Genomic DNA, 20955 nt, shown 5'->3' on the forward strand with positions numbered 1-20955 from the left:
AACCTTAGGAGGTATTATCCCCATTTCATGGATGAGGGACTGGGGCACAGAGAGGTTAACGTACATGCCCAAGGTCACACAGCTAGTGGGTGGCAGAGCCAACCTCCTAACCCAGGTCTGTCTGATCCTAGGCCTGGAAGGAGACCCTGGAGGGTAGTGTTGGAGAGGGGCAGGGGGTGGTGGGGGTGGGACGGGACAGAGCTCAGGCTGCTTCCTAGTCCTGCCCTGTGGGTTCTAGGGTTTGGTCCTAAGTTAGCTGTTCGCCCAGGCTGTGTAGCCCTCCTGGGGGGAGCTGCCTGCCTGGGGCCCTCTCTGCCAACCCTCTGAGCAGCCCAGCCTCTTCTCTGGGAACATTTATGCTGCAAACTGTCACGGAGGTCACTCCGTGCCTGGCCCTTCCTAGGGACTGAGAGTGTGAAAGTCTATCAGACACCATGCCTGCCCTGAGAGCCCGCAGCCTCGTGGGGGAGACTGACAGGTACCCTCGCAGTTAAAAGGCAGAGTGTGCCAGAATCATTCACATGAAGGGCTGTGCACACGGAGGGGTCTGAGGGCAGCATGGACAGTTTGGGGTGTGGATTCTCGTGGAGGCGACGTCTGATCCAACTCTTAAGAGACGAGTTTGAGTCTAAGTGGAGAAAAACATGTGGGTGAGCGTTCCAGACAGAGGGACTAGCATGTGCAAAGGCCTGGAGGAGAGCGCGGCAAGACGCTTAGTGGGTCTAGAGCAGCAGTGTCCGATAGAACCTTCTGGGAGAATGGAAGTGCTCTGCACCTGCGTGTCTGAGACAGTAGCCACTCGTCACATGTGGCTATTGAGCACCTGAAATGTGCAGTTGGTGCAACTGAGGAATTGAATTTTCCATTTTATTTAATTTTAATTCATTTTAATTTAAAAGCAGTGGCTAGTGGCTACCCTATGGGACAGTGCAGGTCTGGATCAAGACAGAATGCTGGAGAAGTTTGGGGCTAGTGATGAAGGGCCTTGAATGCCACGCTCAGGCTTTGTGCCTTTCTTCCTAGACAACGTGAAATCCTGCAGAGAAGCATGGGGTCGGGGGAGCATGGACAGCCCTTCGAACAATCACTCCAGCTGCTCTGTGGGGCACTTAGAGAGTGAGGGGCAGAGAGAGGCCTGGGCCCACAGTCCAGAAAAGAAGTGAAGAAAACCAAGCTGGGGGCAGTGGGTGTAGAAAGGAGGGAACACATTCCGGGGCACACTTGATGCCAGATTGGACTGGTTGGGGCAGTGTCAAGGGTCACTCCCAGATTTCTGGTTGGAGGGCTGTGGGAGGTGGGGGTGCCCTTCATGGAGATGGGGAACATGGGAGGAGAGCAGGTTTGGGACCCCCTAACACTATTCTAGCACTTACTGCGATGTTAATGTCTGTATCTCTCTTCCCCCCAACTTGTGTGCACCCCTCCTGAGGCATCGTGCATTGGGATGTGTTGTCCCTCATCACTGTCGCTGACACAGCACCAGGCGGGGCCCAAGGAGGCCTCAGCACATGTTTGCGGAATGGGCAAATCCGTGTTCCATTGCTTGCAGGCCCCAGGAGGAAGGGGCAGGCCTGCTCTCCTTGCTCCCTGGCCCTGAAAGCAGGGAGGAATTTGTCCGAGTCCCCTCGGGTGCCCTGTGCAATGTGAGGAACGTGGCCTCCAGGGCAGTTTTCTCAGAGACTCTGAAGAGCTGCCTGGGTGGTTGGGTCTCTTGTGGACCCGTGAGGACCACCGAGGGGGAGGACTGTAGCACTTGACCCGTCTCCTCAAACGTCGCCGTCTCAGCCAGACTGTGTCCCAAGCTGGACAGACCCCTGGCCATCAGGGCGGGCTAAGGAGCAGTCATCCTGCACTCCTTGGTGAACGAGAGTCCGAGAGTCGTCTGCTCCAACAACCCAGATGCAGATGAATCCGTTAGGAATGGCTTTCAGCTGTTACTAATAGAGACCTGACTAAAGTAGCTGAAATTCGATGGGGGTGTATTTCTCTCTCATGTAAAACAAGTCTAAAGGCAGGGACCCCAGGGAGTGGTGTGCTGGACCCAGCATGCACTGGCTTCTGAGAGCTGATTGTGTAAATCTCTTCCCAGCTCCGCGTCCAGTGACCTCACATTCATAGCTTGAAAGCGTCTTTGGTGGGAGCATTTATACCACGGAAATTGGCAAACACTATAAATTGGGGCTTCCCCCCACTCCCCCCCACCGAGGGCAAGCCTCCTAGCACATAACAGAATCCAGTGATGGTGCGGCTACCCCCAGTGATCAGGGACCCACGCTCTTTCCTTTGACTTCCCCGGTTTTAGATTGTGACGTCCATCTTTCTGGTTGCCATCCGGCTCCAGGCATTCTGTCTGTGCAAGCTCTCTACTCTTCACAAAATAAGCTCTTCCTCTTTTTCTATCTAACTCTTATTTTCATGGCTGACTCCTCCTCCTTCAGCTGTCATCTCAGGTGTTACCTCCTCAGAGAAGCCTTCCTGGACCACCCCTACCCAAATTCACTGTCCATCCCACACTGCTTTATTTTCTCTAGAGCACAGACTACAATCGGTAACTATCTGGTTCTTTTCTTATTCTCCTTGTTTATTATCTGTCCTCTCACTAGACTGGAAGATCCTTGCAGGACTATGTCTGCCCGGTTCTCCACTGTACTCCCAGTGCCTCAACAGTGCCCGTTACAGTTGCTCAATAAATATTTGCAGCATAAGTAAGGGATAGTAAGCAAAGATGATGGAGAAAGAGAGAGAAGGCCACTTTGGCTGGAGGGCAGTGAGAGAAGGATGGGGACAGGGGTGGACTAGGGTGAGGGAGTGAGACACCTGCTTCAGGCGTGACATGGAAGCAGGCACCCCAAAACTCAGTCACTGAGATGAATAATCCTTAATGCAATTTTTAAAAAATCAAAATGCACGCAAAAAATCCCATGATGAACAAAATATCAAAATTTTAAATAAAGGCAAGATCACCAGCAGGGGCATGCTGAGCCATGTGGGAACCTGAAGCAAAGGAAAAATCAGTCATGTTGTCCTGTCCTTATTGGAAATTGTATGTTGTCTGTCGTGGATTGTTGTTGTTCATCATCGGTGTCGTCTGGTGTCAAGGTCACGGTCTCCAGACCAGACCGCCTGAGTTCCAGTTCTGGCTTTACCCTGACATGTTTCGCTGTATGCTTTGGGACCAGTTGCTTGACCTCTCTGCACTGGTTTCTCCCTCGGAAAATGGGGAAAATAAAAGTATCTACCTCTGGATTGTTGAGAGGCTCAAATGAACCAATGCCAGCAAAGGGCTGAGAACAGTGCCTAGCCCACTGGAAGCGCTCAGAGAATGTGGGCAGTTAGTCGGAGCGATGGGCGGTGGTACAGCCTTGCTTCCCATCCGAGGATTCCAAGCAAGGAGTCCCGGCGAGCAGATCGGGGTGTGGAAGAATGCAGGGGGAGGTGGACTGGAGGCAGGGAGACCAGAAGCACCTAGTATGCAGAATTCCAGATGAAAGATGAAAAGATGGGAACAGAGCTGGAGGTACTCAGGAGACAGACTCCCCAGGACTTGGTGGTGCTTGACCTGTGACCGGAGGAGGGTGTTGGGCCAGGCTAGGGGGAGCACTGGCAGCCGCCAGGCCTGGGCTGCGCATTGCCGTGGAACGCCCCCCTCCCGGCCTTGTGTTGTTCCAGAGGGAGCTGAAGGAGCAGCTTCAGGCCCTTCAGGACAGCGAGCGGGAGCACACGGAGGCGCTGCAGCTGCTCAAGCGACAGCTGGCGGAGACCAAGGTGAGCCTGGCCGGGGCGCAGGGGCGGAGCCAGCTGGGAAGGAGGGGGCGGGGCCTCGGCTGCTGGGGGCGGGGCGTGTGGGGATGGAGTCGAGGGTGGGGCGATTTCTCTCTACCTGCCCTGGGTGGAAGTTAAGGTGGGACCAGGGACTCTCCAGAACCCTGGCGTCCTGCAGGGCTGGGAGCATGTACCAAGACTCTCTTTCCTCTCTCCTTATTAAACACACTCATTGCCCGAGGAGCCAACCCTGAGCATGTTGCCTCGAAGCCCTGGTCTCATCTCTCCCTTAAGCTCAGGCCATGGGGATATGGACTCTGAAAGTCAGGCCAATCCCTGCAGGCTCTGGCTACCGTGGTTTGAAAAGAAGAGTCGTTTTCCTTGACTCGAGCGGAAACCTCAGGTTCTGACCCAGCTGCCACCTCGCAGGGTGACGTTGGGTAAATCGCGTACTTTTCTGGGCCCCCAGTCTCCCCATCTGTACAGTGGGGACTCTGCTGAGCTCCTTCCAGGCCCGAAGTTGTGGTTCCTAGCGCACCTCCAAGGGGCTCCCTGTAAGTACTCCCAACAGGTATTTCACTAACTGGGCAAGGCTTGCCTTGATTTCTGCCCCATCTTTCTGGGACCAAGAACTGAGGACCCAGGCCCGCTGCTCAGCCCTCGGGGGATTTCTGTCTGGCTCCGTTCCTTAGCAGGGGGCTCAGCCAGCAGCAGCTGGAGCAGAGCCTCAGGGATGCTCTGAGTCTCTGGAGGTCACCCTGGAGCCTGAGAGGCCAGTGGAGATCCAGACCTGTGCCCCAGCTCGGCCACCAACCCATGTGAGGGTCTCAGGGAGGTCATGACAAACATTTCTGCAGAGAACATTCTGGAGTGCCTCTGGGCAGGACCCTCAGCGGGCAACAGACGAGAAACAGTCACAGGACTCTGGCCTACTTGCTTCCCACAGCCTCAGTTTCCCCATCTGCCTGATGACTCTGCACCTCTCAGGTGAAGAGAAGCAAGTGGAAGCCTCTGTCTGGATGAGGGGGAATGTTATGGCCTGTTTCCTCCCCCCCCCCATTCTCTTCTCTCCACCCTCCATTGTTTTTCTCTGCTGACCTCTTCCTCCCCTGCTTTCCTGTCCATCTGTCTACCTCTGAGGGGTCCTGTGGGGCCACCTCCCCCTCCCCCGGTTCGCCGAGCCCTGCTTCCTGTCTGGACTGGGGTGTTTATACAAGAAATGCCTATGGAGGCCTTGCAGGTCGTATTTCACCTGGTGCCTCACCCGGCTTTCCTGCGGAGGCGCCTGCCCCTCTGCTGGCCCGGCCTGAGGGCCTGTCTCCTCTCCCTCCCTGGGCCCATGTTTTCCTTGGTTGGCCCTGGAGTGACGCGTTCTTGGCAGGGTGATTTCTTGAAATGGCCCCAGCGTGTTCCCAGGGATGTGGCGGGTTCCGGCGGGGGCTGCTTTCCCAGGCACGGTACCAAAGGGAGTGAGAGTGGGATGGGGGTGACTCTGCCCCAGAAAGAACTAGAGTCAATGGGCCACACCAGCTGAGCTGCCCTTTCTCTGGGCTGGGAATTGTGTTTTGCTGGTCCCCGTGGAACGTCATCTCCCTGATGGCAGGACTCCTCAGAACTTCGCACCCTGCCTTCCATGTGATAAATAGTTGTAGAACAAATGAGTAGGGGAAAAACACCTTTTGAGGTAGGAACTGCCTCCATGTGTCTCCATTTTATCAGCAAGGAAACTGAAGTCCAGAGAGGTTGAGGGACCAGCCTGAGGCCCCACAGCTTGTAAGCGGTTAATTGGGAACTTACCGTCCACTCCTGTCAGAGCCTAGTGCACATTCCAGCCTCATGCTGGGACATCCTCAGCAAGATCTATAGCTTTGTGGTCAGCAAGCCAGGTAGGTCGAGAGGACCCATCGGGGACATGCTTGGTCCTGGAGACCCTGGGCCCCCTCCCTAGAAAGAAGATGGAGTCTGCAGCCACCTCTGCAGAGCAGTCTCTGGCAAGACCCCTCCCTCCTCCTCTTATCAAGCAGTTCCTTTCTGCCTGCCTGGTGCCAGGCCTTGGGATGGGCACGGAGGGCGCAGGGCTGAGAAAGGTACCAATCCTACCCAGGATGGCGGGGAGCCACAGAAAATGTGGGACAGTGTATCAAGAGTATTTACAAAGTGCTCTGGGAACATTTAATTATCTAACTGCCTGAAAAAATTAGGGAAGATGTCACAGAGGAGGTGGCTTTCAATCTGGGTCTTGCAGGATGAGTAGGAGTTTGCCAGTTGAACAAAGGATTTGTTTGGGGCGGGGTGGGGGGTGTCATTCTAGGCAGGTAGAATTACAATACAGTGGCACTAGGGAGGCAGTTGGGATCAGATTGAGGACTTTGAATGCCAAGCTAAAGAATTAGGCATTTTACTAGTTATTAAGGAGCCAAGAAAAGGTTTCTAAGTGTGGGATTGGCTAAGACCCCATTTGTGTGTTAGAAGGGTCACTCTGGCGGTGAGTTTGTTGGCCAAGACACAGAGTTGACTTGTGGACTCAGTGAGCTGGAGGGCCTGTGGGACCCCAGCGGGAAGTGGGCAGGAGGCAGTTGGAAAGATGAGTGTGGTGCTTGGGAGAGCAGCAAGGCAGTCGAGATGGACTGGGAGCCATCCTCAAAGCCGAGGGAGTCTAAGATGAGGGAGGCCAGGCAGGGGAGGATGGAAGGAGGCAGCCTGGCCCAGCCCTGAGGATCAAGGGCAGCAGAAAGGGAGCAGCCACCGAGGTGGGAGGCAAACTAGAATTTTCCATTAGTAGAGAGGGGCCCGAGGGCCAAACGCTGCTGCAGAGTGGTCGAGGAGGAGCCAGAAGGGGTGGCCCTGGGGTCTGGGGGCCTTTGGAGGACAGTGGCAGATGGTGCAGGGAGGGTGGGCCCCGTCTTGCCCACCTGTGACCTGCCGCTGCAGAAGCCTCGCCCTCCCCGGGCAAGGGGCTCAGGGAGGCCACAGGCAGCCCGGCTGTTCATCCCCAGCCTCTCCCCCACCCCCTTTGTCTGCCTGGCGCTCTGGGTGGGCATGCGCAGGGAGGCTGGCCCCCTGCCAACAGTTCTTCCTGCAGGCCGGCAGCTGCGGGGCTGGAGGGGGTGCGGGGAACAGGCCCTAATTGAGCCTTTGTCGGGCCTCCCACAGAGCCTTGGGCACTGAACACAGCAGGGTCCCTGACTTGGTGAACTCCCAGCCAGGATGCCACAAAGTCAAATTGCAGAGGCAGGCCCCACACACTGCTGCCGCCTGGCCTCCTCTGTAGCCTGTGTTGTCCCCGACTCGTGCTGCTCCCTCTGTCTCTTCTTACCCCCCACCCCCCAACTGACATCCTGCCCATCCTTCAGGCCCCAGCTCAGAAGCCATCTCTCCAGCAAGACTTCTAGGGTGTGCCTGTTAGAATCGATGACTTTTTAACCTCCAGGCTCTTTCTCTGCACCTCGAACGATGCCGTGCATTTTGTGAACATTCCCTCGTTTCATCTCCACCGTGACCCTGCAGTGTCGTTGGGTTACCTTGTTCACAGATAGGAAAACTAAGGTTCGGAGGTATGAGGCGGCCGGGGCGGCCACAGCTAGAGACCCGGAGCTGGGGTTCTCCCCCAGGCTGTTGGACACCGAAGCCTGTGCCCTTCACCATTCAACCCCTCCCGGGCCTGGCAGTCCCCCCAGGGGCAGAGAGAACCATGCGGGTCCGTGCTTGCCTCCTCTGATAATGGCTTTAACCTCCAGCTCTTGTTCCGGAAGTCTGGGCACCATCCTCACACCTTGCTCGCCTGCACCCTAAGCCAGTCACACCAGGGCCACAGACACTCCCCCCTAAGTGTCTTTCAATCTGTGGCCCTCTGCTGCTCCTCTAGCTCAAGCCTCATTGTCTCACCCGAACCATTTCATTAGTTTCCTAACGGGCACATAGGATTATTTTCTGTCCCTGGCCATGCCAGTCCTTTCATGCCACCAGGTTTTTGCACGTGCATGCCATCACCCCCACCAAGCGCATCCTTTTCCGCCCTCTCCTCTCGGCATGCCAAGGCTCTTGCTTTCTTCCTCTTATGCGGGGAGCACCCAATCTGCTCTCCCCGCCATAACCCCTGGTGACTGTCCCCACAGTCTTCCACTAAAAGCCTGCGGACCACCATCGGCGAGGCCTTCGAGCGGCTGCACCGGCTGCTGCGCGAGCGGCAGAAGGCCATGCTGGAGGAGCTGGAGGCGGACACGGCCCGCACGCTGACCGACATCGAGCAGAAGGTCCAGCGCTACAGCCAGCAGCTACGCAAGGTGCAGGAGGGGGCCCAGATCCTGCAGGAGCGGCTGGCGGAAACCGACCGACACAGCTTCCTGGCCGGGGTGGCCTCCCTGTCCGAGCGGTAAGGGCCTGCCTGCTGGAGCCTTCCCAGACGGGGATCCCTCCCTGCGGGCTAGGGAATAGAGCAGAGAAGTCATTCATTCAGATCTTCATCAGACACTTACAGGACGTCTGCTGTGTGCTAGAGCCTGGGCCAAAGGCTATATGTATACATATAATATTTGTAATCACATAGTACATTACTTGTCTTATATGACTTATATGGCATTTTTCTTATATTTTATATTATTTATGATAACGTTGATATGATATATGATAATAATATTTATATTATTATAACCCGACTAGCCCCCTCAGAGGTAGTTGCCACTGTCATCCTCATTTCACACATGTAGAAACTGAGGCACAGAGAAACTAGATCAGTTGACCAAGGCCCCTCATCTAGGATATGGGGGAGCCAGGATTCAAGCAGAGGTCTCTCTGGTCCCATAGCCACCTTTAATAATAATAACACTTAATTATTGGTTGATTAATGGTCCGTGCTGACAGCTAACATCATGTATTCGGTGTTGACCATGAGCCAAGTGCCGTGCTAAGCATTTTTCATACGTTATGCCGTGTAATCCTCTCAACAAGCCTAGAAGGCAGGTGCTGTCATAGGACCCATTTTAAAGATGAGGAAACTGAGGTAAGAGCTAGAGAGGAAGGAAGTGGCACAAGCAGGCGCTTGAATCTGGTCCAGCAGACTTCACAGGCATGACCTCGCCCCATGTCAGCTGCCCTGAAGGTGGCTGTGGGGCACCCAGCACGGGGACAGGAACCCAGCCCCCAGTGCAGCCTGCTCTCCTGCTCTCCCTCCAGGCTCAAAGGGAAAATCCACGAGACGAATCTGACGTACGAAGACTTCCCAACCTCCAAGTACACAGGCCCCCTGCAGTATACCATCTGGAAGTCCCTGTTCCAGGACATCCACCCAGGTAAGGCCTGCTCACCGCTCACCAAGGGCCCCGGGAGAGGCAAGGTTATCAAGGGTCGGAGCTAGATGAGGCCGTCCCAGCCAAGCCCAGCCCTCTGCTCCACACACAGCAGGGGGCGGAGCAGAGGATTGAGAAGAGGGCCCTGCTGGGCACCTGCACAGGCACTCAGCTCGGTGACTCCTCACACAGCCCCATGAGGGAGGTTCCATTAGGACACCCACCCTCTAGATGAAGGGACTGAGGCCCTGGGCCGCTCACTCATTCGTTCTATTTGTACAGTGTACATCAAGCACCTGCCTCACCCCAGATGCTGTTCTAGGCGCTGGAGCTACAGCAGTGAGCAAAACAGGCAAAAGCCCTGCCCTCGTGGATCTTACATCCTGGGGTGTGAGAGAGAAAGAAAACAAAAGTAAATCAGCAACATATATAGTTTGTGAGATGATGATAAAGGGTAAGGAAGGGGGCTGGGGGAGGTTGAGGTAGGATAGAGATTTTAGATAGCGGATCCAGTTAGAAGACCTCACTGAGAAGGAGGCATGGGCGTAAAGACCTGAAGGAAGAAAGAGAGTGAACCATGTAGGTTTGTGAGGAAAGAGCCTTCCTGCCCGTGGGAACAGCAAGTGCAAGGCCCTGAGGCAGGAGCAAGCCTGGCATGTTCAAGGAGCAGTAAGGAGGCTAGTGTGGCTGGAGTGGAATGAGTGAGAGGGAAAGTGGAAGTGAGAAGGTCAGGGAGGTGGCAGTGGCCAGACCGTGAAGACCTGTGGGCCAGCGTGAGAACTTTAAATTTTATGCTGAATGAGATGGGAGCCATTGGAGGGTTCGGGGCAGTGAAGTGAGGTGAGTTGGCCTAATTTTTTAAAGGCTCCCTATGGCTGCTGGGTTGAGAATAGGCTGAAGAAGGTCGAGGGTGGAGGCTGGGAGGCCAGTTGGGAGACTAACTGCAGGGGTCCAGGTGAGGGAGGACGGTGACTCGGGGCAGAGCGGAGGCCGTGCAGGCGGTCAGACGTGATCGGATTTAGGATGTATTTTGAAGGGAGGGCCAACAGGCTTGGCTAATGAATTGGCTCTCAGGTGTGAGAGAAAGAGGACAAGGAAGACTGCTGCAATTTCGGCCGAGGTGACTGGAAGGATGGAGCTGTACGCACATGAGGTTTGCAAGGCCAATTGAGTGCTGATGGGGAGAAGGCTGCTTGACTTACGGGTCTGCGGTACAGGAGGAAGGTCGGGGCCGGCTTGATCTGCATGTGGACGGTGTTTAATGAGCTTGGCTGAGATCGCCTAGGAGTGAGGGTAGACAGAGGGGAGAGAGGGCCACTCTACCATCTGGAGCCGGGGCACTCCTAGAGGTCAGGGACAGGAGGGGGATCCAGCCAGGAGACCGAGAAGGAGCAGCCAGAGAAGTGGGAGGGGAACCTGGTATGTCCTGGAAGCCAACGGAGAAAGCGTTTCCAGGAGGAGAGCGGGGCTCATGGCGGCAAAAGTGCTGACCCAAGTGTGGCAGAGCCTGGAACTAACTGGCCTGCAGGTCTGGCAACATGGAGGTCTTTGGAGCCCTTGACAAGTGCTGCTTTGGTGAAGTGATGGCGGCAAAGCCTGACTGAGGCCGTCCAGGAGGAACGGGAGGAGAGGAAGTGGAGACAGCGAGTGGAGACAAGGCTTTCCAGGAATCTTATTTAAGGGGCGGAGAGAGAGTGTGGCAGCAGCTGTTTGTTTAAGACAGAAGAAATAACAGCATATTGGTGGGGTGACTAGAGAGATCCAGTAGGAGAAGGGAGAACTGAGGATGAAGGAGAGAGAGTTGCTGGAGCGGGATGCTCCGCGGCCCGTGCCGGGAGCCCAGGGAAGGTAGACTAATGGGCCCTGGAGCAGCGGGGGCAGAGGCGGGAGCTTGCGAGATTCTCTTTTGATGGCATCACCTCTCCCAGCAAGATGGGCAGCCAGGTCATCGGGGTGATGCGGATGGGCGAGAGGAGGCGGTGGGAGGTTTGCCGAGAGAGAAGGGTACTGAGTCCAGTTAGTGGGTGTCGAGTAGAGTTGGGGGACCCCAGATGGGAGACCAGTGCCTTCCCGAAATCACACAGCTCACGAGAGCGTCATATTGGAGCCTGTTGGCGCCAGGGGACCCTGTGTGTTCCTGAGTCAGGCACAATGTCCTTTAGAGGTGCGACAAGGATAGAGAGGGGAGTGCTCCCTCAGAGGTAGGCACTATTGTGATCCTCATTTTTTCAGATGAGGAAACCGAGGCACCCAGCTGCTAGGAGCTTGTCCAGGGTCACAACCTGTAAAAGGTACAGCCAGGATCTAGACCCAGATCTGTCAGACCCCAGAGCCTGCGCCCTTACCTTCTAAGCTGACCAGCCATTCTCTGGCCTTGCACAACCCAGGAAGGCTGCTGGGGAGACCGAGGTTCCAAGAGGCTCACTGACTTCCCGAGGTCACACAGCAGGCAGAGTTCTTTCCTCCTATCTGGATTCAGCCTGTCCATCTACAAACGTTGAAAGTCCCTCGAGGCACCTTCAGGGATCAGGAGAGACAGATGGGTCAACAGACCCAGACAGTCCAGCAGGAGAAGGGCTATGACGAGGGACTTAGTGCCAGTGGGAGCTCAGAGGGGCAACAGAAAGCTCTAGAAGGGGCAGGGGAGGGGCCAGGAAGCACTGAACAGATGATGTTTGAACTGAGTGCTGAAAGCTGAGCGCTTTGCCACTCGGGGAGAGTGTGGCCTGCAGGCGCCTCCAGACAGCCCCCATGTTAGAAACTGCCTAGGGGTACGGAGGGCAGAGGCGTGAGGATCCCAGGATGTTCACACGGGGCCTTCCGGGTGGGGATGGACAGGGGCTGAGGACAAGCACTGAGTATGAATGCTGGACAAAAGGGCGGATAGGGGGCTCCCCCGAAGGCGACCGAAGGTCTCATTTGACACATCATCACCAATTTCACGGAAGTGAAAGGACACCCCCTAGTATCTTCAGTCTGGATCTGTGCCCTCCTTGACAAAGGGGCCAGTGGCTGGGGGAAGGGCACATTTTCCAGCAGATCGGGTGGGCTCCGGGCTGCCCTCCTGGTGGGGGGGGAGGTCTCTGTGTGCTCCCAGCCTTGGAGGGACCACCACACTGGGACCCAGCAGGGTGAGGGCCACACGTGGGTGAAGCAGGCATGTCCAAATGAATGAAGGAGGCAATAAGCACATCCAAGGGTCCTGTTCCCTCCCCAGCTGCTGACCCGGGGAAGCCCCTCAGGCCCATGGTCTCAGGAGCTCTGTCTTCGCTGCCACCTGCTGCATCCCTGTCACAGCTCAAAGAGGCAATCCAGGCACGTCAGCCTGACAGTCAAGGCCCTCCGAGATCTGGGCCTGCCATTCTCTCATCCTCCCCTCCACATCACACCCAGCCACACTGAACCATCTTCAGGTCTTAAATGAGCCATGTTCTCCCTCCTCCACACTTTTATGCATGCTGTTCCCTTTGTCTAGAACCCTCTACACAAACCTCAATCTTTGATGACTAACTTCTACTCTTCTTTGCATCTTAGTTTATAAACACCTCCTCTGGGGAGCCTTCCTGGATTGCTCCAGGTAGGCCTTTCCTGGTCTCACTGTTTTGTCAATGTCTGTGTGGCTCTCTCTCTCATTAGACCATAAGCTCTGAGGGGTCAGGGGCTGGGTCTGATTCATCACTAGATATCCCCAGCAGCCAGCACAGTAAGTTGGTTGATGAATGAATACAGAAATGAATGAGTCCTAGTCTCAGTTCTGCAACTAAATAGTGCCATAAAGTAGGTGCTCACTAAATACTTTTTGAATGCAGGAACTTGCCGCACATTCTTGGACAAGTCACTTCCTCCTCTGAGCCTCAGTTTCCAACTCTGTAAACTAGGGATGCCAGTGTCCTCCTCTCGCCTCCCTAACAGGAGAGCAAACGCACGTGGGAACCTGCTGGTCGCCCCAGAGCTGGGTTTCTCAACCTCAGCACTGTTGATGCTTGGGGCTGGATAATTCCTCACTGTAGGGGGCTGTCCTGTGTGTGGGGATGTTTAGCAGCATTCGTAGTCTCTCCCCAAGTAGATGCCACCTCCCCCAGGTTGTGACAACCACAGATGTCTCCAGGCATTGCCCAGTGTCCCCTGGGAGGCACATCCCCCTGGCTGAGAACCATTGCCCCACGAGAGCTGCCCATGGGAGAGGGGCTGAGGGAGCAGGACTTGCGCCCTGAACGTCCTGCCAAGGACAGAGGCCCAGGAGGAGCTCCGAGAACAGTGACCTACTTAGCGAGGCCCGTTTCTTTGTCTGTAGGGCCTGGGAAGTCACTCTGGCTCCTCTGCCAGGGCCAAGGCCCTTCTGTCCAGATTGGAGGGGCAGGTGCCCCCCAGGGACCTAGCCCACGGATTCTAGCAGCTTCCTGCCTGTGCCCCCTCCAGCTCAGGCTTCCTAATGGGTCACCTGAGAATCCCAGTTAGCTCCTGTCATTCCCCTGCTCTGGGACCTCCACTCTCCACCACCCTTATGCCCCTGCCCCACCCCTCAGCTGACACTGGAAACCCACCTCCAGTGGCCTGGCTTGACGGCCCCAGCTCCTGGGCACAGACTTCCAGCCAGATCAGGTGACCATTGTCCTGAGGGCCCCAGACACTGCTGCCTTTGCTCCTGCCACCTCCCTCTCCTGGCCTACTCTCTCCTCTCCCCCTGCTTATCTGAATCTAATCATTTTGGGTTCCAGCATGTTTACTACCTAGCTTTGTGACCCAGAGCAAATCGCTGCCCTCTCTGAGCTTGTTTCCGCATCCATAAAACAGATGGGCAGGCGTGAGAATTAAATAAGATTATTTATTTGGGATAATAATCCTGCAACTTAGTTAAGTACTCGATACCTGTTTGTTAGTATCATGAGTCATCAGATGGGTCCTCAGTCTTGCTGAACGGGCTTTCTGGGGCCACATAAAGGAAAGAATGTGGTGTGGAAAGATCTTAGTTCAAGTTCCAACTCTGCTTCCACCCCAAGTGACAACTTGAGCAAGCTACTTAACTCAAAGAAATCTCCTTGGAGCCTCAGTTTCCTCTTCTGAAAACTGGGTATAATAATTTGTGCTCCTGGGGCGACTAGGGTGTTCCCATGAGCTGGAAGGTGCGAACGTGTTTTTCGAATGCCAGCGCTGTGCAGCTGAGGGCCTGAGTAGGTGGGAGGCCCGAGGGGACAGGTTTTTTAAAGGCCTGGCCAGAAGGAAGAGCTCACGTATTTCCTGTCCTGTGACTGTCTTTGAGAACAAAGAGGCACCAGCCACTTTTTGCCAAGTGATGGCACTGGGCTGTGCCCAGGGCAAGTTTCTCTGCTGCTGGGGTGCTGTGGTTGATGACAGCCCAGAGATATTTCCGGGGCCTCCGCAGTCCATGCTCCTTCCTGAGGGCTGTTTGACCTCGAGATCCCAGAGAGCCTTAAGTGGATGGAGAACACACCTGGAGACCAGACAGGCTGCCTCAGTGCCTGCTTTTTGTTTTTATAAAACAGTGTCTTGGGACCTAGAAAAGATCTCGGACCTGTAAAATAGTGACCCCCAGGGGACTGGATCTGTTTCACTGTGCTGGTCACCTCTCCTGAGGATAAAAGATGGGTGGAGGGATTGCCAGTCCCTACACAAGCGCTGACTTCCAAGACAGAAAAAGTGTTGCCGTGCCCGGGTCTGGGTCTCTCTCTGGTCTGACAGCTGTTACTACTGATGCCCTAGCCTCGGGGTCAGCAAGAGGGAGTCTGGAAGACAGGACCTCTGTTTCTGACGAGGTGGGAAGTCCTGGAGGTGGACCCCAGCCCACCCTCTGGTGTGTAAAAGCCTCCTGAGTCAGGCCACGCCCTCTGCCTAACAGGAAAATAGGCCCCGCCCCCCGGAGGTTGGGCCCTGCGCCCCCTGTGGATCAGGCCCCGCCCCTGGCCCCGCCTCCATGATCAGCACTGACCAATGAGCGGCAGGCCCCACCCCTAAACCCACCCAATGAGTGGCAGGCCCTGCCCTTATCCGGTCGCCTGGGCTTCAAGAGCTAAGGGTCCACACCCAGAGCTGGCAGTCAGTGTGGTCCTCCAGGCGCATCTCTGCCGGCCCAGTCTCAGAACCACTGAGAGCCCACTTGGCTGCCTCCTAGCACGCCATCCCCACTCATCAGTGGCACCCGGAGTGGCCCACGTTGCCCTACAGGCTTAAGAGTGTGGGGCTGAGCCCTCCTGCCCTCGTGCTCGTCTCCTCCCGGTCCTTCTGCCCTGAGCCGCAGTTCCCGCCTGTGGCTGGTCTCCTCAGATGCTCCTGGGTACCTCAGATATAAGGCCCAGGTTCCCGCATGGCACTCAGAAGTGTTGTGCCCGCACCTTGGCATCGTGCCTGCCCTGCCCCTCTGCTATAGACGCCTGAGTATGACCCACATTCCACGGCCGGTAGGAGGGGCCCCATCTGTGTCTGATTAGATTCTTATTCTCTCCCTAGCTCCCCCTCTAGACACACACACACACGCACGCACACACACTTTCTACACCCATGCCGCCTCTTACCTCCTGACCCCACTGTGGGCATTCCCACATTCCACATGGCAGGAGCCTTCTGGTTCTGACAGGCTGCACTGTGACGGGTCAGATGACAGGGTGAAACGGTCACCCCCTGATTCAGTGTCTTCCCTGTCATGGCTCCCCCTCTCCAGTGTCCCTGGGTAGAGAATTGTGTTTCCATTGACCCCTCTATTCACAGGGCTAATTGTTTCCATACAGCCCTCTGAGTTCTGAGAACAGGAAAGAAGAGTGTAAAATGCAAAATCAATTTGCTTCTGACAGAGCTCATGGAAGGAGCTTGGCGTGTCAACGTTCAGCTTTGTTCGCGGATGTATGAACAGAAGCACAGTTCAGGAACTGGCTGTTGCTGTCTGTTGGGGACAGTCACCATCACTGATTTTATTTCTGTGCATGTATGCAGCCAACAGAGGTGATGGAAGCAGGGGACAATGCTCCAGCCAAGTGTAATCGTGTCCCTGCGCCACCAGATAAGAAAAGCACCAGAGTCCTTTCTTCGCTCTGAGGAACTAGTGACAGGATTTCTTCTTCCCACCTTTCTTCCCCTCTGTCTTGCTCTGGCCTGGGAGTGGTCGTCCAGGCTCGGGAGGGCCAATTCCAGGTTCCCCTGTCTTCTGTCTGGGCATCAGCGTCCTTAGGGAGGAAAAGTAAACAGAGGCCTTGACAAGAGTTCATGAGACTTTGACGGCCAGACCTGCTGAGCCAGTGCGGCCACACCAGAGACAGGTGGGCCAGCCTGTGCTGCTCGCCCAAGGAGCAACAAGCTGGCTCGGTTTAATTCAGTGAGAACTGTGGGCACCTTCCCCGTGCCAGGCCCTGCGCTGGGCACACAGGGAGAGCCTAGTTGGATAGTACACAGTCTTTGCCCCCCTGGTAAGAATGTGGGCACAGACATATGGGGGAGAGGGCACAGACAAAGCTGAGTAGTCTCGGAGGAAAGAGAGAGCCCACCCTCTGGGCAACCAGGAAGGCTCTCCAGAGGGTGAGCCCTGAGTTGAGCCTCGTGGGGGGGATACAGCAAGCGGAGAGGAGGTGGTGGGGGGAACAGTTGGAGCGAAGGTTTGGGCCTGCGTGGGGTGGGGGCTGGAGAGTGAGGGGGGGTGCTGGAAGAGAGGGCTGAGCTGGATTGCACATGGCCTTGTTCAGTCCTGGCTCTACTAATGTTTGCTGGGTGACCTAAGACTAGTTATGTTGCCTCTCTGAGTCTCAGTTTCCCCATCTGTCAAATGGGAGAGATGGCCTAGAATCAGTGGTTTCCAACTTTTTCAGACGCATCGTCTACTTTTCATAACAGATAATTTGTGCTGTCTCAAACATAATGCAAACTTTTCACAATTTCAAGTGTATGTGTGTGTATATGTACATATGTATACATACTCCGACTATAATATGAAGGAAATTATTTATAACAAAATGTTGTGTATGTCAGTATGTAGATGCTCACTCACAACCACACTGGAAAATGCAAAGAACAGCCAGGTCCTCACGCCGCAGGTAAACCCCATTCTGCCTCAAAAGCGGTCTGAAACCGTGAGGTTAGATCAGTCAGTGGCATTGTTATTGGAGATGTAGTTTCCAAAACAGTGAATAATTCTCAGTGAAGTTCCAAACAAAACAAATTCAGTCATCCCTCAGTTTCCATGGTCGTTGTGTTCCAAAATATCCAGTATATATTAAAACTACAAAAATCGGGCCAGCCCACTGGCTTAGTGGTTAAGTTCACATGCTCGGCTTCAGCGGCCTGGGGTTTGCAGGTTTGATCCCGGGTGCAGACCTACACACTGCTCATCAAACCATGCTGTGGAGGTGTCCCACATATAAAATAGAGGAAGATTGGCACAGATGTTAGCTCAGGGCTAATCTTCCTCACCAAAAAAAAAAAAAAAAAAAAACCCTGTGCAAACATCATGGCATGTTTATACATAAAATGGAGTTAAGCTATAGTTTCAGATCATTATAAAAAAGGCTTTTCATCCACATGAATGTCTGGTGCAACATTTGAAAATCTTTGGGGATGGGGGGCATGGGACTGCCCTTTGCATTTTGTTCAGGGCGTTTAGCATCCTATCTACTGAGACAACCAAATACCCCCACAGATTTCCAGATCGCCCCCTAGGGTGATTGTCCAGCACCTGGATAATCTTTAGGCTCTCTCCCAACTCTGAAATTCTCTAATTCTGGACCTCATTCTGGTTTATTCAGCAAAGTTTTGTGGAGTGCCCACAGAGTGCCTTGCCCTGGGCATCAGCAGTGAACAGCTGTGCCTCCTGCTCCCCTGCAACCCAGTGTAAATCAGGAAGGACCTTAGCCATCACCCTTTCATTTTACAGAGAAGGGAGCTGAGGCCCAGAAAGAGCAGGCTTGTATTCAGCATCACACAGCCTCCTGGGGACCGACCAGAACCCAGCCCTCAGGAGATCCATTGTCTTCTCTCCACTCATCTTCTCTCCCTCCTCCACCCCCCCACAGTGCCAGCTGCCCTGACCCTGGACCCGGGCACCGCCCACCAGCGCCTGATCCTGTCCGACGACTGTACCATCGTGGCCTACGGCAACTTGCACCCACAGCCGCTGCAGGACTCGCCGAAGCGATTCGACGTGGAGGTGTCGGTGCTGGGCTCCGAGGCCTTCAGTGGCGGCGTGCACTACTGGGAGGTGGTGGTGGCGGAGAAGACCCAGTGGGTGATTGGGCTGGCACACGAGGCCGCAAGCCGTAAGGGCAGCATCCAGATCCAGCCCAGCCGCGGCTTCTACTGCATCGTCATGCACGATGGCAACCAGTACAGCGCCTGCACCGAGCCCTGGACGCGGCTCAACGTCCGCGACAAGCTTGACAAGGTGGGCGTCTTCCTGGACTACGACCAAGGGCTGCTTATCTTCTACAATGCTGACGACATGTCCTGGCTCTACACCTTCCGGGAGAAGTTCCCCGGCAAGCTCTGCTCCTACTTCAGCCCCGGGCAGAGCCACGCCAACGGCAAAAACGTGCAGCCGTTGCGGATCAACACTGTGCGAATCTAGTGCAGTAGAGGGAGACTGCAGGCCCTGGGCCATGGCTGCCAGCAAGAGCCCCACCAAGAGACGGGAGGCCTGGACTCCGGCCCAGCTTGGCCACCCTGAGATCTCAGGCCAGATGTTTACCCTTCAGCCTCGTCTGTAAAATGGAGGTCGTGCCCGATTCCCAGACTCTCTCCCAGCATTGATGTTCTGTAGCTGTGACCTTGAGGGGGTGTAGCTTTGGTCTGAGGATGTGACATCCTCAGGACAGCCCCTGCCCAACCCTCATCCCCATCCTCTCAGGGGCAGGGGACTGCCTCCCCACCTCTCCCTCCTGCCCTCCCACTTGCCCTGACCTCAGGATGTGTCAGTGTCGCCAGCAGTTGGCAGCCTGAAATATACACAGAACCCTCTTATGCTCCCAGGCCTAAGACTTGCCCCTGAGCAAGCTAGGGATGGGCCATTTTGCCCTTGACCCCAGCCCACAGTGGACACAGGCTGTAGCTGGTCCTCGGGTTGCCTGAGGACCACCCTCTCCTTCCACCTCTGGACCAAGAGCTTTATGGTTCCTGCTTTCCCCACTTACCTGTGGGGAGAGAGAGATGATGCTGTGGCCTCTGGAAGGCACCCAGTAGTTGAGCCCACATGTTACAGTCACTGCCACCACTTTCCTGCCCACAGGTCTAAAGGCAGGACAAAGGCACACCCTGAGGCTGATGCAGAGCCTAGTAGCCTAGTAGCCTGCCACTGTAGACAAACATCGCTGGATGATGGAGGTCCCTAGCAGCTTGGATAAGGGTCCAGCCAGGCCCCTGTGACCAGGCTAGGGTGCAGGAGGGGGCGGAGAGCAATTGTTTTAGTCAGGACCTGAGCCCTGGGACGGGCTGTTGGCTGAGACGTCTCAGCAATCTTGGCATCTTTCTCAGTTAAGATCCTGTTGCAGAAAAGAGCGGCTTTAGCTAGTTTAATTAGACAGGATTTATTACCAGGTCCCTGATGGCTTCGCAAATTCACTGGAAGGGCAGGAGGAGCAGACTCTTTGCTGAATTTCCAGGAACAAAAACTCCTAGCCACCAGGAACTCTGCTCCCACCTCAGGAAGCCACGGCATCCGGAAGCTGCTGACTGCAGAACTGGGCTCCCTGTGCTACTGCCTATGCCAGCCAATGGGTGTCCTGAGGCCTACCTCTCTCCCACTCAATTCAGTTCCCAATCCAAATCTCTATGAGGGATTCTGTTTGGAGAAACTTAGATCCAGAACCTCGGCTGCAGGGGAGTCTGGGAAATGTAGTTTTCTTCTGTCCAGCCTCAGCCACACAAAAGGCCCACTAGAAGGAAGTCAGAATGGATGTTGAACAAGCCCATCTATGGCTTTGGCCCAGGAGGCCACCTCCAGGCCTTGGCTCTGAAGCAGCAGAGCCTCCAGGGGTCCCGCTCTGTGGCTGTGTCCCCGCCCATGGCTGGGAGCCCGAGGGGTGGGCCTGCAGGACTGAGCTGAAATGTTCTCTGGCCTGGCTCTTCTTTCTAGACCTGGGGCCTAGATTCTGAACGTGGGTCAGGTCTCTGACCACAACTACCCCAAAGGAGCCAGACCAGCTCGTCTTGGGGGACTCCCACCTCACAGCAGCTGCTCACGGGGGCCTCCTTTGGGCAGGAGGAATCCTCAGTCTCCCCCTGCCTCTTCATCTCCCAGAATCTGGGCCACCCCCAGCAGTATTTTTATTTTAAATGTTGCCCATTTTGTGAGTTATGATGAATTTGTATTAAATTAAAGTTACAGGATGTCAGTGGTCAGTTCCATTCATTTCAATGAAGAAAAAGGCCCCCCTCTTCCGTCCCAGGCAGTGTACATGCATTAGCATGGCTAATCCACAAAGCAGCCCTACTGGGCGTATAGTAATATGCCCATTTTACAGAGGTGGAAAAGTGAGGTTCAGAGAGAGGACATGACTTGCCTACAGTCCCATGTCCCACCCTGGTAAGTGCTAGAGCTTGGGTTAGAACTGAGTTCTAAAGCCAGCAGTCACATCACAACTTACTAGCCAGGGAAGAATGTCTCTGCCTGGAGGAGGGGGTGATGCTAGCCTTGGGAGCAGAGGGGAGCTAATGAGACAGTGGAAGGGCCTGCTCTCTGAAATCCCGCAGACGTGGGCCTGAATCCAGGCACTCTCACTGTGTGACTTTAGAGAAATTACTTAAACTCTCTGGGCCTCCGTTTTCCCACATGGACAATGGGGATAATAGCACCAATCTCACATAATATATTGGTAAGCTGCAAAGTGGAGTGCACTTGAGGAGGCCCCGCCTCTTATTCCAGCTGCCTGCTGGACACTGGCACTATATGAGTTTTCTGAACCTCTGGGCCAGCTCT

At 55.1% G+C, this 20955-nt stretch overlaps 1 protein-coding gene across 4 annotated transcripts in view; it reads left to right on the forward strand.

Annotated features, from left to right (window-relative positions):
• The window catches only part of TRIM62 (tripartite motif containing 62), a 30452-nt gene extending 10082 nt beyond the window's left edge, over nt 1-20370 (forward strand). For 3 of the 4 annotated variants that reach the window (XM_014837880.3, XM_070510408.1, XM_044770294.2), the window contains exons 3-6: nt 3670-3765; nt 7878-8134; nt 8935-9050; nt 18059-20370. In XM_014837880.3, the coding sequence (XP_014693366.1) occupies nt 3670-3765; nt 7878-8134; nt 8935-9050; nt 18059-18609 (1020 nt within the window). In that variant the 3' untranslated portion in view covers nt 18610-20370. Of the gene's footprint in view, nt 1-3669; nt 3766-7877; nt 8135-8934; nt 9051-12581; nt 12625-18058 lie in introns of all 4 variants that reach the window. The other variant, XM_070510409.1, reaches the window with a different exon arrangement.
• Nucleotides 20371-20955: the final 585 nt, after the last annotated feature.

The sequence above is a fragment of the Equus asinus genome, chromosome 5, assembly GCF_041296235.1.
Source record: "Equus asinus isolate D_3611 breed Donkey chromosome 5, EquAss-T2T_v2, whole genome shotgun sequence".
NCBI classification, from domain to species: Eukaryota; Metazoa; Chordata; class Mammalia; order Perissodactyla; family Equidae; genus Equus; species Equus asinus.